The 11,657-nt window shown below is 41.1% G+C and overlaps 1 protein-coding gene across 1 annotated transcript; it reads left to right on the forward strand.

Annotated features, from left to right (window-relative positions):
* The first annotated feature begins 293 nt into the window (after positions 1-293).
* Positions 294-8,760, forward strand: she (Src homology 2 domain containing E). The gene is made up of 6 exons (XM_068324148.1): positions 294-1,368; positions 1,826-1,952; positions 4,254-4,508; positions 4,737-5,127; positions 7,004-7,123; positions 7,796-8,760. The coding sequence occupies exons 1-6, from the start codon at positions 922-924 to the stop codon at positions 7,986-7,988; spliced, it is 1,533 nt and encodes a 510-aa protein (XP_068180249.1). The 5' UTR covers positions 294-921; the 3' UTR covers positions 7,989-8,760.
* Positions 8,761-11,657: the final 2,897 nt, after the last annotated feature.

An 11,657-nucleotide genomic window follows, 5' to 3' on the forward strand; every position in this document is an offset into this window, starting at 1 on the left:
GTAAATAGAGGAGCGCGTCGTGACGTGTTTTTCCTGCAATTCGCCGACAGATGGCGCAGCCTTCCACTGCTGGGCAGTTCAGCAGCATCTTGGCAAATTTAATTTACAAATAAGTCTTGGAATTCCAATTACGAAAAGCAAAAATTTCGCGCTGTTGGAATTTAATTCTTGCTATCATTATGATATAATTTACATCGATTGTAATTGTTAAGTGTAAATATTTCTTATAGTTACTTGTGGAAAACTGGAAACTGCCCTGGTTCATTTAAAAGTAGATGTATTACGGTTAATTTACAAAACCAAAACATACGTGCATAAACTATCCCGAGAAAAGAAACATCCGTTGTGGACATTCGATACAATCCAGATATTATCAGGACTTTATGACGGGATCCATGAGAGTTGCAGTGAAACTCCTTCCCATCACGTACATACAGCCCCTCCCATCATCCAGCGACATCCCACAAACTGCGCACACAACTTTCTTCTTCATCCCATCACTTCATCTGGTCGGCAGACTGGACGAGTCAACTCACGCTCTGGGAATGGCATCCCTACTGGGTGCAAAGAAAAACTTCGCTTTCTTTCGAGTTTACCCCCTCCAGAAGCTACTTTTCAAGTTGCAGGGATAGTTGTTACTGCAGGTGCAGGGTGGCAAAGACAAGGAGTCAGTGGTCAATGTCTTCCGAGACGCACCAGAAGCTGTCGGCTAGTTTCTGAGGGAATAAAGGTCAATTCAGCAACATGAAGTGGTGAGTTAGAGAGATTTGTGTGCAGTTACCTCAACCGAAGGAGTGCGTAAAATCTCTGTGCGTAAAGTTTGGAGTTCTGTCGGAACGGGTCAAAATTGTGGGAACATATTAAACACAAAATATCTTCTTCTTTTTTTAATTAGAAAGCAATTTTGACAAATTGACAACCATGGCGAAATGGTTTAGAGACTTCCCAATCAACCTGAAAAACGGGAACGAGAGAGTGCGCTCGGCCTCAGAATCCGGTCCACAAACTCGATCCAAACCCTCGTTTTCTCGAGACAGTCTTAAGGGAAATCATCGTAAAGATGGTGGGGTGGGGGTTTTATCGGCAGGGCGAAATCGAAAAAATTCAGCTACAGAATTGGGTCGTAACAACGCTAGTTCTGGTGGGACAGTCTGGGATAGTCTCACCACAGGAAAAAGTCGCAAGAACTCCAAGGTGGAGACTGGGACTTCAGATGAGAACCGCCAGGTGAGGACCTCAAGTCTGGCACAAGCGTACATCAGCAGGTTGATCAAAGTGGACAAACAAGACAAGACGTCCAAACTCAAAGGAATGATTGAGCAGAAACAGCCTGAGAACGAAAAGGGAAAGAATGACATTAAAACAACGGTGAGTAACATCGATGGAAAAAACTACTGCATTTTATACAGCACTTTAATATCTTCATATTCATGCGCATTTGATTAGAATAAATCAATCCTCGACAGACGCACCCAACAAGTGGATTAAAATTGATAATAATGTAAAGTGCGAAATCCAAAATGGATTGTGTTGAGGTCAGTTCTTTCCTTTGTTTATCGTTCATAACCATATAGCCTGTTTCCACCTCTCAAGAGAACACAATGTGGTGAAACCACATTGTGTCAGATCAAACAGCCAAACACAATGCGCTGACCTCTGAGCACAACTATTTCTGCCTTTCCCTTCCTTACCTGTCACTCACTCACAGACACACTCACACTATATCCCATCCCATGCCTGCTCTGTTGTTTCCAGGTATATTTAACCTCTGAATAGCTTTAGCACCTAGCCTGGCAACCTGACAAGTTTTTTTCCCTTCTCACAGCTCATCATCCTGGAAGACTATGCAGATCCTTTTGATGCAGAGAAAACCAAGGAGCAGAGAGAGGCTGAGAGAGCAGGTGTGAATGATGGCTACATGGAGCCCTACGATGCCCAGGTCATCATTACAGGTGAGCCCGGGTTGATACTCTCATCATGGGGCAGCAGTAGCTCATTCCACAGTGACTTGGCTTGGGTGTCCAGTTCAAGCTCAGTGTGGACAGTGTGAACTGGTAGCTAGAGAGGTGTCAGTTCACCTCCTGAGCACTGCTGAGGTGCCCTTGAGCAAGGAACCAAACCCCACAAGGTGCTGCTAGGGCGGTGCAATGTTGCTGCCCTTCACTCAACCACCTCTCCCAATTTACTTGCATGTCTACAGGCCCTTGTGTGTGTGTGTGTGTGTGTGTGTGTGTTTGTGTGTGTGTGTGTGTGTGTGTGTGTGTGTGTGTGTGTGTGGCCCGTGTATTTATAAAGTGTGAAATGAATTTTCCCATTTGAGAATAATAACGGTCATAAAATGTTAAAGTACCTGTAAATCAATTACAGTAACCACATGGAAGAACCAGTTTGACATCTTGACTTCTGGATTTCGAGGTGAAGGGAACACATTTTTAAAGAATTATATCATGGAAATCACTCTTGTCTTTTTGAAAGCAGGTCAGTTCATCAGCATGTGAATGAACTGAATGGTCTGTACTAAAGTTGACGACACACAACATTTATTTGTCTCACTTTTTTGACATCTTTACTAAGTTTTCTGCACTCATACGGTGTCACATTCTTACTAAAGGGCTGTTTTAAAGGAACTTAAAGCCAAACTAGTCCCTCAGTCTCGTTGCTGACTTCCAACCCCACTGGCGGTAACCATAGGAATAGTGTTGTGCAGGGACAATGGGTGCAGCTTCCTCTTCCAGCTTCCTGTCTCCTGCCTCTGTTTCCTTTGCCCCATTCTCTTGATAGGAAGTTGGCCTCTGTGCCCCCCCACATGCACACATACAGAGCATACTTTATGGTCCCTTACGTGTGAAAAGAATCGTAAGACTCCCTCTCCCCCTCCCAAAACTGCGAGTCCACCCCCCACAACCCCCCCTGAACTCCCCAATCACTTCCCAGCAGCCAGGAAGTGGCCCCGTCAGCCAGCCAATCAGTGGCTGTGTTGACCTTTTCTTCCTGTAGCTCCATTGTTTGGTCACACAATAGTGCAGACACACAGGCTACCTGTCAGACAGCAAAGAAACACAACAAGTGAAATTCCAACAAAAATTAACGACATGTCATAACAAACACATTTTAGATAGTAAATCTCACCACCATTAGTTATTGTAAAAAGCTGTGAGGATACCAGTCATTAACTTCCTATGTTCCTGATAATTAATAACGCCCGTGCAAATCAAATTCCCCACTTAGCTTTACCCAGAGGCAAAACTCATCAGTAAAACTCCTGTACACTATATGTGTACTTCAAATACCTCAAACGTATTAATTGCAGTTATACCAGGTTAATATTCTCATTGTTCTATGTGTTGTTCAGTCTTCTAATATTTGTGCTTAACTGGGGATACACCTTAACATCAAATATCATACATATCTGTGCAAATAAGTGTTAATTAAATTCATGATGGAAAGTGTGTGGTTGGTTGTGTTTTATATGGTATCTTATTTGGAGGAGAGAATAATTAAATTTCCATAGAAAGGAATTCACTGATGAAAAGAAAACTAAAGGTATTACTCATCAGCTGTTTTTTTTTGTGTAAAAGCACATGCACACACAATATTTTCCAAAAATCCATTACAGTAATTCTGCCCCCTAAAAGACCACCAACTCTATATCTGATTAGTTTGAAATTGTAATGGAGATCAATTTAAAAGATTTTTTTAAAAATCTGATAATGATTGGTGACTAAAAATACTGCATAGCCTCCAAACATACCAACTTTCTGAAAACAGGAAGAAATGTAAAAAAACAACAACTTTTGTATGACTGTTGGTAGTCTTGGAACATCTTTAATCGTAATACAATAAACTCATTACATGACCTTTATGCTGCAGAGGTTCGGAGACGTGGCTCCAAAGATTACAATAACCACTGACCACATTGCCGTTAATTATCCTGAAACTAAAATCCATACACCAATAGAGTCCTCCTGATTGTACTTATAGATAAGAAGACAATCATTTCATTCTCAGCCATTGATCTTGATCTGGGTTGCAGGTTTACTCTGGAACCTGTCATTGCTGTCTATGGGTGGGGTACACCCTGGATAAGTCGCCAGTCTATCACAGGGAAACTTGCAAACCATTGAATTTATTATGTATAAGGGATTAGGGATTTATAATCGCCATTATAGGGTGGCCTCACACAAAGGTGCTGACATCTTCAATTATTACTATCTCATCTACAATAAACTCATTACATGATCTTTATGCTGCAGAGGTTCGGAGACGTGGCTCCAAAGATCTGCTGAAGGTGTGTGTTCTGCTGGACCGAGGCCAGAGAGAAGGGAAGGGAGAGGAGGTAAAGCCCACCCCTCCCAATATCTATGACATCCCATATGAAGCCGGGCTGGAAGGTGACCACGAGGGTGTGTGGATCCCTGTCACACGACCGGAGTCCGACGTCCGTCCAGCTGGAGAGTACGAACTGCCTTGGGAGTGGAGAAAGGAGGACATCGTTAGAACGCTGTCAGGTAGAGAAAGGAACAGATATTGATGGCAACGGTTGGGGTTCCGGGCGTGAAGGAAGGATGCCATGGGTTTTATTTGTACAGTAATGCCAGAATAATTTTGCTTTAGAGAGGAAACCAAACAATCCTGCTGAATCAATTTCCAGAGATGTGTTTACTTTTGGATCACTGGCATTCTTTGATAGACTTTTATTCTGAAAGGCTGACAAATGTCTGTCCTCTTTCCTTCAGCTCAGTTTGAAGCAGTGGATTGTTCACCCAGTAAGGAGAATAGTTCAACCTCTGGCCGCCAGCAGCAGCAGCAGCAACCTCAGCTTCAACAACAACAACAACAACAACAGCAACAACAACAACACACTCTGAGGCAGAAGACCTGGAACCATAAAACACTCGTACCATCCTCTTCATCTTCCTCCTCTTCTCCCTCCTTTCCCTCATCTCCTATTCTAAAACTTTCTCCTCTCACACCCCCATCGCCTTCTTTCCCCACCCTCAAACTCTCACCCCTTTCACCTTCTTCGAGTCCCAACAAGCTTTCTCCCCCATCCCCCACCTCCCCCAGTGCCCCACTAGATGGGGAGGCAGCTAAAGTGGACCCCAGCTTGCCCCTAGAGAAGCAGAGGTAAGGAGGGAGGTAACAACGCCTACTTCTCCACAGATGGAAGAAAGCTAATGTTAAATGTGATGTTAAAACATTTCAATGAGGATAAAATAAGACAGATGGATTACAACTCTCAAATTTTAGTAGAATTATTTAACATCTCTATCATTTTGACCACATGAGTGCATAAACTCAGACAGGCTTCAGAGCCATACAGGGTGGGATGTCCCCGATAAATACATATTGGATCCATTTTAAGTTGCACACACTCATAGATAGCATAAATACAGTGCCTTGCGAAAGTATTGGCCCCCCAAAAACTTTTTGACATTTTGCCACATGTCAGGCTTCAAACTTAAAGATAACAAACTGAAAATATTTCTCAAGAATCAACTACATGTGAGACACAATCGTGAAGTGGAACCAAATTTATTCAACATTTTATATTGTGTTTGCAAATAAAAAACTGAAAAGTAGAATGTGCAAATGTGAGACCAAATGACACACAGGTGCACTCTGTTTCTCACTGTTGTCATTTAGGTCAACATTGGATTATTCAGAAGTCATCAGGGAACTTCTGGAGTCGTTTAGCTGAGCTGAGAGAACAGGGGGCCAATACCTCTGTACATCCTACTTTTCAGCTTTTTATTTGTAAACACAATATAAAATGATGAATAAATTTGGTTCCACTTCACGATTGTGTCTCACATGTTGTTGACTCATGAAAAATATTTTCAGTTTGTTATCTTTAAGTTTGAAGCCTGCAGTGTGGCAAAATGTCAAAACGTTCTTGGGGCGGGCCAATACTTTCGCAAGGCACTGTATAACAGACTCATCTGTCAAGAACCATCGTCCTGCAAAGTTTCATGGAAATCTGTTCTGTAGATTTTGCTTAATCCTTTTGAAAAACAGACAAACACCCTCTAGGCGGGGGTAACAGTCACTAAGAATGAGTAATATTTGATTAGTAATTGTATAAGATTCTGTAGACTCCAATGACAAAGTAAAATGTTGATGAAGGGAGGAAAAATCTGTCTGTACAGGAAACCATTTTATTTAAAAAATTTTAAATTTAGGAAATACCCTGAAATATTTTCGATTCATCTAATGATTTGGTAGTTGTAGTGTGTGTGTGTGTGTGTGTGTGTGTGTGTGTGTGTGTGTGTGTGTGTGTGTGTGTGTGTGTGTGTGTGTGAGTGACATTTTATATACTGTATATACAGTATATACACATGCATATGTCAGATCATTTTGGACATCTTTTTCTTGAGCATGTCAGAAACAGCGCCCTCCTCAGGTTCCCCTGTTCAAAGTCAGTTGAAGTTTAATTCCTTGAGCGTCTGATTTGATGTCTCAAACTGTCAGACTCCCTGCAGAGCCAGACTTTTTGGTCAAATCTTCACTTGTATTTTAAAGACACTTCAAATTTCAATGCCTTATAATAACACCCCAGGTGTTTGCTGCACAAACACCTGGGGTGAGCTACACCCTTGAGCTGAAGTAGGAACAGAGGGTTTTTTAACGGTACATATTCTTTCTACATCTCGATGAGCGCTGCTGTTCTCCTGAGAAGGAAACATGTGATGAACACGCTCAGAGCGCATTAGCGACTGTTACTGTGGTTCAGTGTCCCTTGATGATCCACAAAGCCAGATAGAGGCTACGTATACCACAAATCTGTTATTTATCTGGTTTATGACAACATGAATTTCTGCTGGCATCACAGAGTTTGTTTCTCATATCAGCATCCCTCGCCTTCATCTGTCCCTCACCATTCTCAGGATTCATTAACTTGACATCTGACTTATCTCCATATATTACTGACTACATGTCACTGATCTCTGCTGTCTTTCCTTGCATCTCCCCTCCCCCCCCGACTCTCCCTTGCCTCTCCAAGCTGGTACCATGGCAGTGTGAGTCGGCAGCAGGCTGAGGCTCAGCTGCAGCGCTGCAGGGAAGCCAGCTTCCTGGTGAGAGACAGCGAATCAGGAACCAGCAAATACTCCATTGCACTGAAGTGAGTGCAAAGGCCTGTGTGTGTGTGTGTGTGTGTTTCCTTTGTATGTGTGTAGAACATGATACACGTGCTGTATATTGCAACACCTGCATATTTATTTATACTGATATTTTTTTCACTTGTTTTTTGCTGACTTACAATTTCTGAATGGGGACATTGTGCTTGTCAACTAAATATTCTTTTTTGAATTTAATATTTTCTGATAGTGCACAATGCAGCATGATCATGATAGGAGCCTATTTCCACCAGATAGTTGACAAAAAGTTCCAGTCAGTTATTCTAATGAGAAACTCAGACAATAATAGCTTTGTATCTCAAATTAGTTAAGCAATAAAAGACTGTGAAAAATAATTAGTGTCAAAGATAAGCATTTTAAGTACTTTATTTTTATTTGAGAATATTTTGTAATTGTTGGATTTTTATTGTAGTATTAACAGCATAGTAACCTTGTTTGAGAGTTCATATTGTTAACCCCATTTACGATTCCATTGATTTCAGAACATGCATCATTCTGGAACATCATTCTGGAATATAACAGAGCATTTTTAGTCACCACATGTAGTTTGTGTTTCAGTTCCACAGAATCTTATATGTTCAGCTGCAACTGTTATGCTTCCTTTTTACTTGCAAGCCTGCCTTATCTGACCCTAGCCTTTTGTCCCATTCTATTAGGACCAGTCAGAGTTGTGTGCACATCATTGTGGCCCAGACCAAGAGCGTAAAGGGTTTGGGCTTCACCCTGGATCAGAGTAGCTGTGTCTTCTCTAGCATCTCTGACCTGATCCAACACTACTGCACACACCGACTGCCTTTCACTGGAGCGGAGCACATGACCCTGCAGCATCCTGTGCCAAGGCCTCATTAAAGATGCCAAAAAACAAACTGACACATAAATACACATGTCCAAAGGCATCTATTTTACATTTATGCACAAATTCACACATAGACCTTAACTTGTTTTGTATGTACACACACAGTCAAAGATATGCTGTTTTGGATTTGTCATGTGTACTACTCTAATAATTGTGTTTGTTTCTCTTCCATGCGCCCTCTAGTGGTTGAAGTTATGCATAACAATAACCACTGACCACATTGCCGTTAATTATCCTGAAACTAAAATCCATACACCAATAGAGCCCTTCTGATTGTACTTATAGATAAGAAGACAATCATTTCATTCTCAGCCACTGATCTTGATCTGGGTTGCAGGTTTACTCTGGAACCTATCACTGCTGACTATGGGTAGGGTACACCCTGGATAAGTCGCCAGTCTATCACAGGGAAACATGCAAACCATTGAATTTATTATGTATAAGGGATTAGGGATTTATAATGGCCATTATAGGGTGGCCTCACACAAAGGTGCTGACATCTTCAATTATTACTATCTCATCTAAGTGTGGTTTGTCAAATCAATGCACATGATTGGAGATTACCCATTTATCCATTGGACATGTCAATCAGCCTATTGATCTGTTCTGAAAATCAGGCTCATTTGCCATCCTCTGTGTCTGTCAAGAGGAAGAGCATCATTGATTAGATGATTTGGAGTAATATAGAAGGAGGGCCTATTTATTGTCAATGGATGACTTGCTTTACCCTAAAATGTACCTATTCATAAAGACATACGTATGAAATGTTGGATATTGTCATTTTTTTCACCAACCGCACAATTATCATCCATCCGTCCTTTTTTAAACCACTTATCCAAACAAAGATCAGAAGTTTTATTATTGTTTCAATACTATTTTATTCAGTAAATAAAATAAAACTCATATTAACATTACACAGTGTTCTTTATCAAGTATAAATCAGAAAAAAAATCAAAGCAGAATTCAAGGGGAAAAAGTGAAACAGATGAGAGACTTACCGGAATTAATCCGTGTGCATTTCTCTTGTAGCTGTAAAACCAGTGACCTGAGTGTGAAATCAATTACAGTTACACACACATGCAACCTCATGCATGTAACACACTCACCTATTTGCAACCAACAAATAAAAGCATGAGCAAAACACATGTGTGAGCACACATGCATGAATAGTATACACACCAATGGCATTTAGACACAACTATAAAAGTATTATATTTAAATCCTCACAACACACATGAAGTGGATTTAACCTCACAATGATGCATGGAAGTGTGTGTTTGTGGTTAGATATATCTTACCAGTTAACACCAGTAAATTGGTGTGCATAAGTATATCTTTGTGTGTGTGTGTGTGTGTGTGTGTGTGTGTGTGTGTGTGTGTGTGTGTGTTTGTGTGTGGATGCGTGCAAGCAAGAGTGCACCCATGCATGCATTTATATGTGTGTGTGCGTGCATGTAGTCTTTCACTTTAGGTGAGTTAGTGTGTGTGTGTGTGTGTGTGTGTTTGCATGTGTGTGTATGGGGGTGTGAGAGTGTGTAAGTGAGAGTCAGAATTTTCCTGTTCAGGGATTTCCAGGTTGCCATGGTGATTAGTTAGAGTGAGGTAGGACCGTCTCTGTGGGCAAGGGGGAAAGAGAGAAGGGAGGGAGACAGGCTGCAATATTAAAGGAGTTATGAATAACTGGCCATAGAGCTATAGTACCAGTGTTAAATGGTTTGTGAATGGAGAGCAGCGACATAATTGCAGAGCACTGCCAGATATCTGCAAATTTAAAGTGATTCCTCCTGTCAGCTAATAACAGCCTTTGGAGAACATATAACATGTCCTCAAAGGGTCAGAGTACAGAAGTGAACAAGGCTTTTTCTAAAAGACTCTTCATCCAGACAGACACATTAACTTACTATTCCATGACCTTGAACCCAGACTTTTCTGGTTGAAGAGCCTTTCCTCTTCTTACTCATCCTGCAACCCAGAGTGTCACAAGTGGTAATGTTACACAACAGCAGAAACCGCCAATGATCACCCCTCCCTCCATCCATGTGATCTGTTGTGGTTAGTCCTCTCTGTTCTCTTAATTAAATCACAAAATAGGTCAGAACAAACAAGAGGCCTGAGGTACTGGACACATCATTCTTGCAGTGCTTGTCAGTCTGTTTTTGGAGAATGTTTCATTTGGAACCATCTACCCTGCAATGTTTTTTCGGCTGCACATCCCAATGTAGTGCAGAATTTGTATTAACGTCTATGATAATGTGAAGGATTGTTTGTTCATTGATGGGTGAGAAATGTAATCCTATTTGTGTTACTGGAATCATTTAAAAACCCACTGGGATATCTGAAAGTGGAATCCTCACATAGCTGTTAAGCTTGCTGGTTTTCATACCTCAACACATTTAGGGCTTTAATTGTTTTCACAGAACAGTGACGATGTGCATAATCAAAATGCAATGCATAATTTGTATTACTGGCATGCTAGATATGAACGTCCAATGTATCAGCAGTGGAGGATTTATTTAGATCCTTTACTTGAATACCAAAGCATGACTTCAGATAAAAGAATGGATCAAAAATTATGCCTCTTTAAATGAGATAAAGATTTTCAGCAAAATAGAAGGAACATTTTTTAAAAGATGACCATTTCATTCAACAGTGGTGTTATTGTTGTCATTTAAAGAGTTTTTGTTGTTGTTGCTGTTGTTGCAGCTAGAAGTCATTTAAGTACCTATTATAGCACCGGATTACATAGTAACTCGGACTAGTGACTAGTAACGAGGAATACATAACTATCATATGTTTGGTATGTTAAACCCCAGCCCACTTAATAACTATAACTCTCAAAACAGTATTAAAATATAGAAATAAACTAAAACATGTGATTCTGAAATGTAGCAATAAAATATGAAGTAGCATAAATACTTTTTCATGTAAAAAGATGTGGAAATCACACAACTATTTTTTACACCATTAACCAGTCTGTGTTTCTGAGGTATGATATGTATGTCAGAAACACAGGAAGTACTTGGAGCCAACAGAAGACAGAAAAATGACAGCCAAAGAGGAAGGGAAAGAGGAAAGAAGATGTGTGTGTGTGTGTGTGTGTGTGTGTGTGTGTGTGCGCGTGCGTGTGGGGGTGGGGGTGGGGGGATGTTTAAGGGAAGACAAGCACTTGTGGGGGTCCCAGCTTTTAAATAATTCAGAGAGAGACTCACAGCACTCAGAGCAGAGGAGGAGCACTGTCAGGTCAACTCATTCACTGCAGAGAGATAGAGAGGACTGTAAGAGAGAGAGAGAGAGAGAGAGAGAGAGAGAGAGAGAGAGAGAGAGAGAGAGAGAGAGAGAGAGAGAGAGAGAGAGAGAGAGAGAGAGAGAGAGAGAGAGAGAGAGAGAGAGAGAGAGAGATGTATAAAGATAGCACAAGAGAAAAAGTTGGACTGTTTGCATGCATATGCACATTTGTGTGTGTAGGCACTGTGTGCATTTATGCATGAGTGTGTGTCTGTAGCGTGAGCCATGCGCATGCGTGTTATTTTCTTGTGTGTCAGAGATGAAAATAGACAAAATGAAGGAGAAACAGGTCGTTTCCTCCTGGAGCTTTCTGGTTTCTCTTAGTCACCATAGCAACTGCCTCCTCCCTCCATCATGCTCTCCTGGTTACTTAGTTC

This window comes from Antennarius striatus, chromosome 9 (genome assembly GCF_040054535.1).
Source record: "Antennarius striatus isolate MH-2024 chromosome 9, ASM4005453v1, whole genome shotgun sequence".
Classification (NCBI taxonomy): Eukaryota; Metazoa; Chordata; class Actinopteri; order Lophiiformes; family Antennariidae; genus Antennarius; species Antennarius striatus.

Excerpts from the sequence above, each read along its gene's own strand:
- she (XM_068324148.1), top strand. The coding sequence starts at position 922 with ATGGCGAAATGGTTTAGAGACTTCCCAATCAACCTGAAAAACGGGAAC. Across the intron at positions 1,369-1,825 it reads AGAATGACATTAAAACAACG|CTCATCATCCTGGAAGACTA; the intron begins GTGAGTAACATC and ends CCCTTCTCACAG. Across the intron at positions 5,128-7,003 it reads TTGCCCCTAGAGAAGCAGAG|CTGGTACCATGGCAGTGTGA; the intron begins GTAAGGAGGGAG and ends TGCCTCTCCAAG.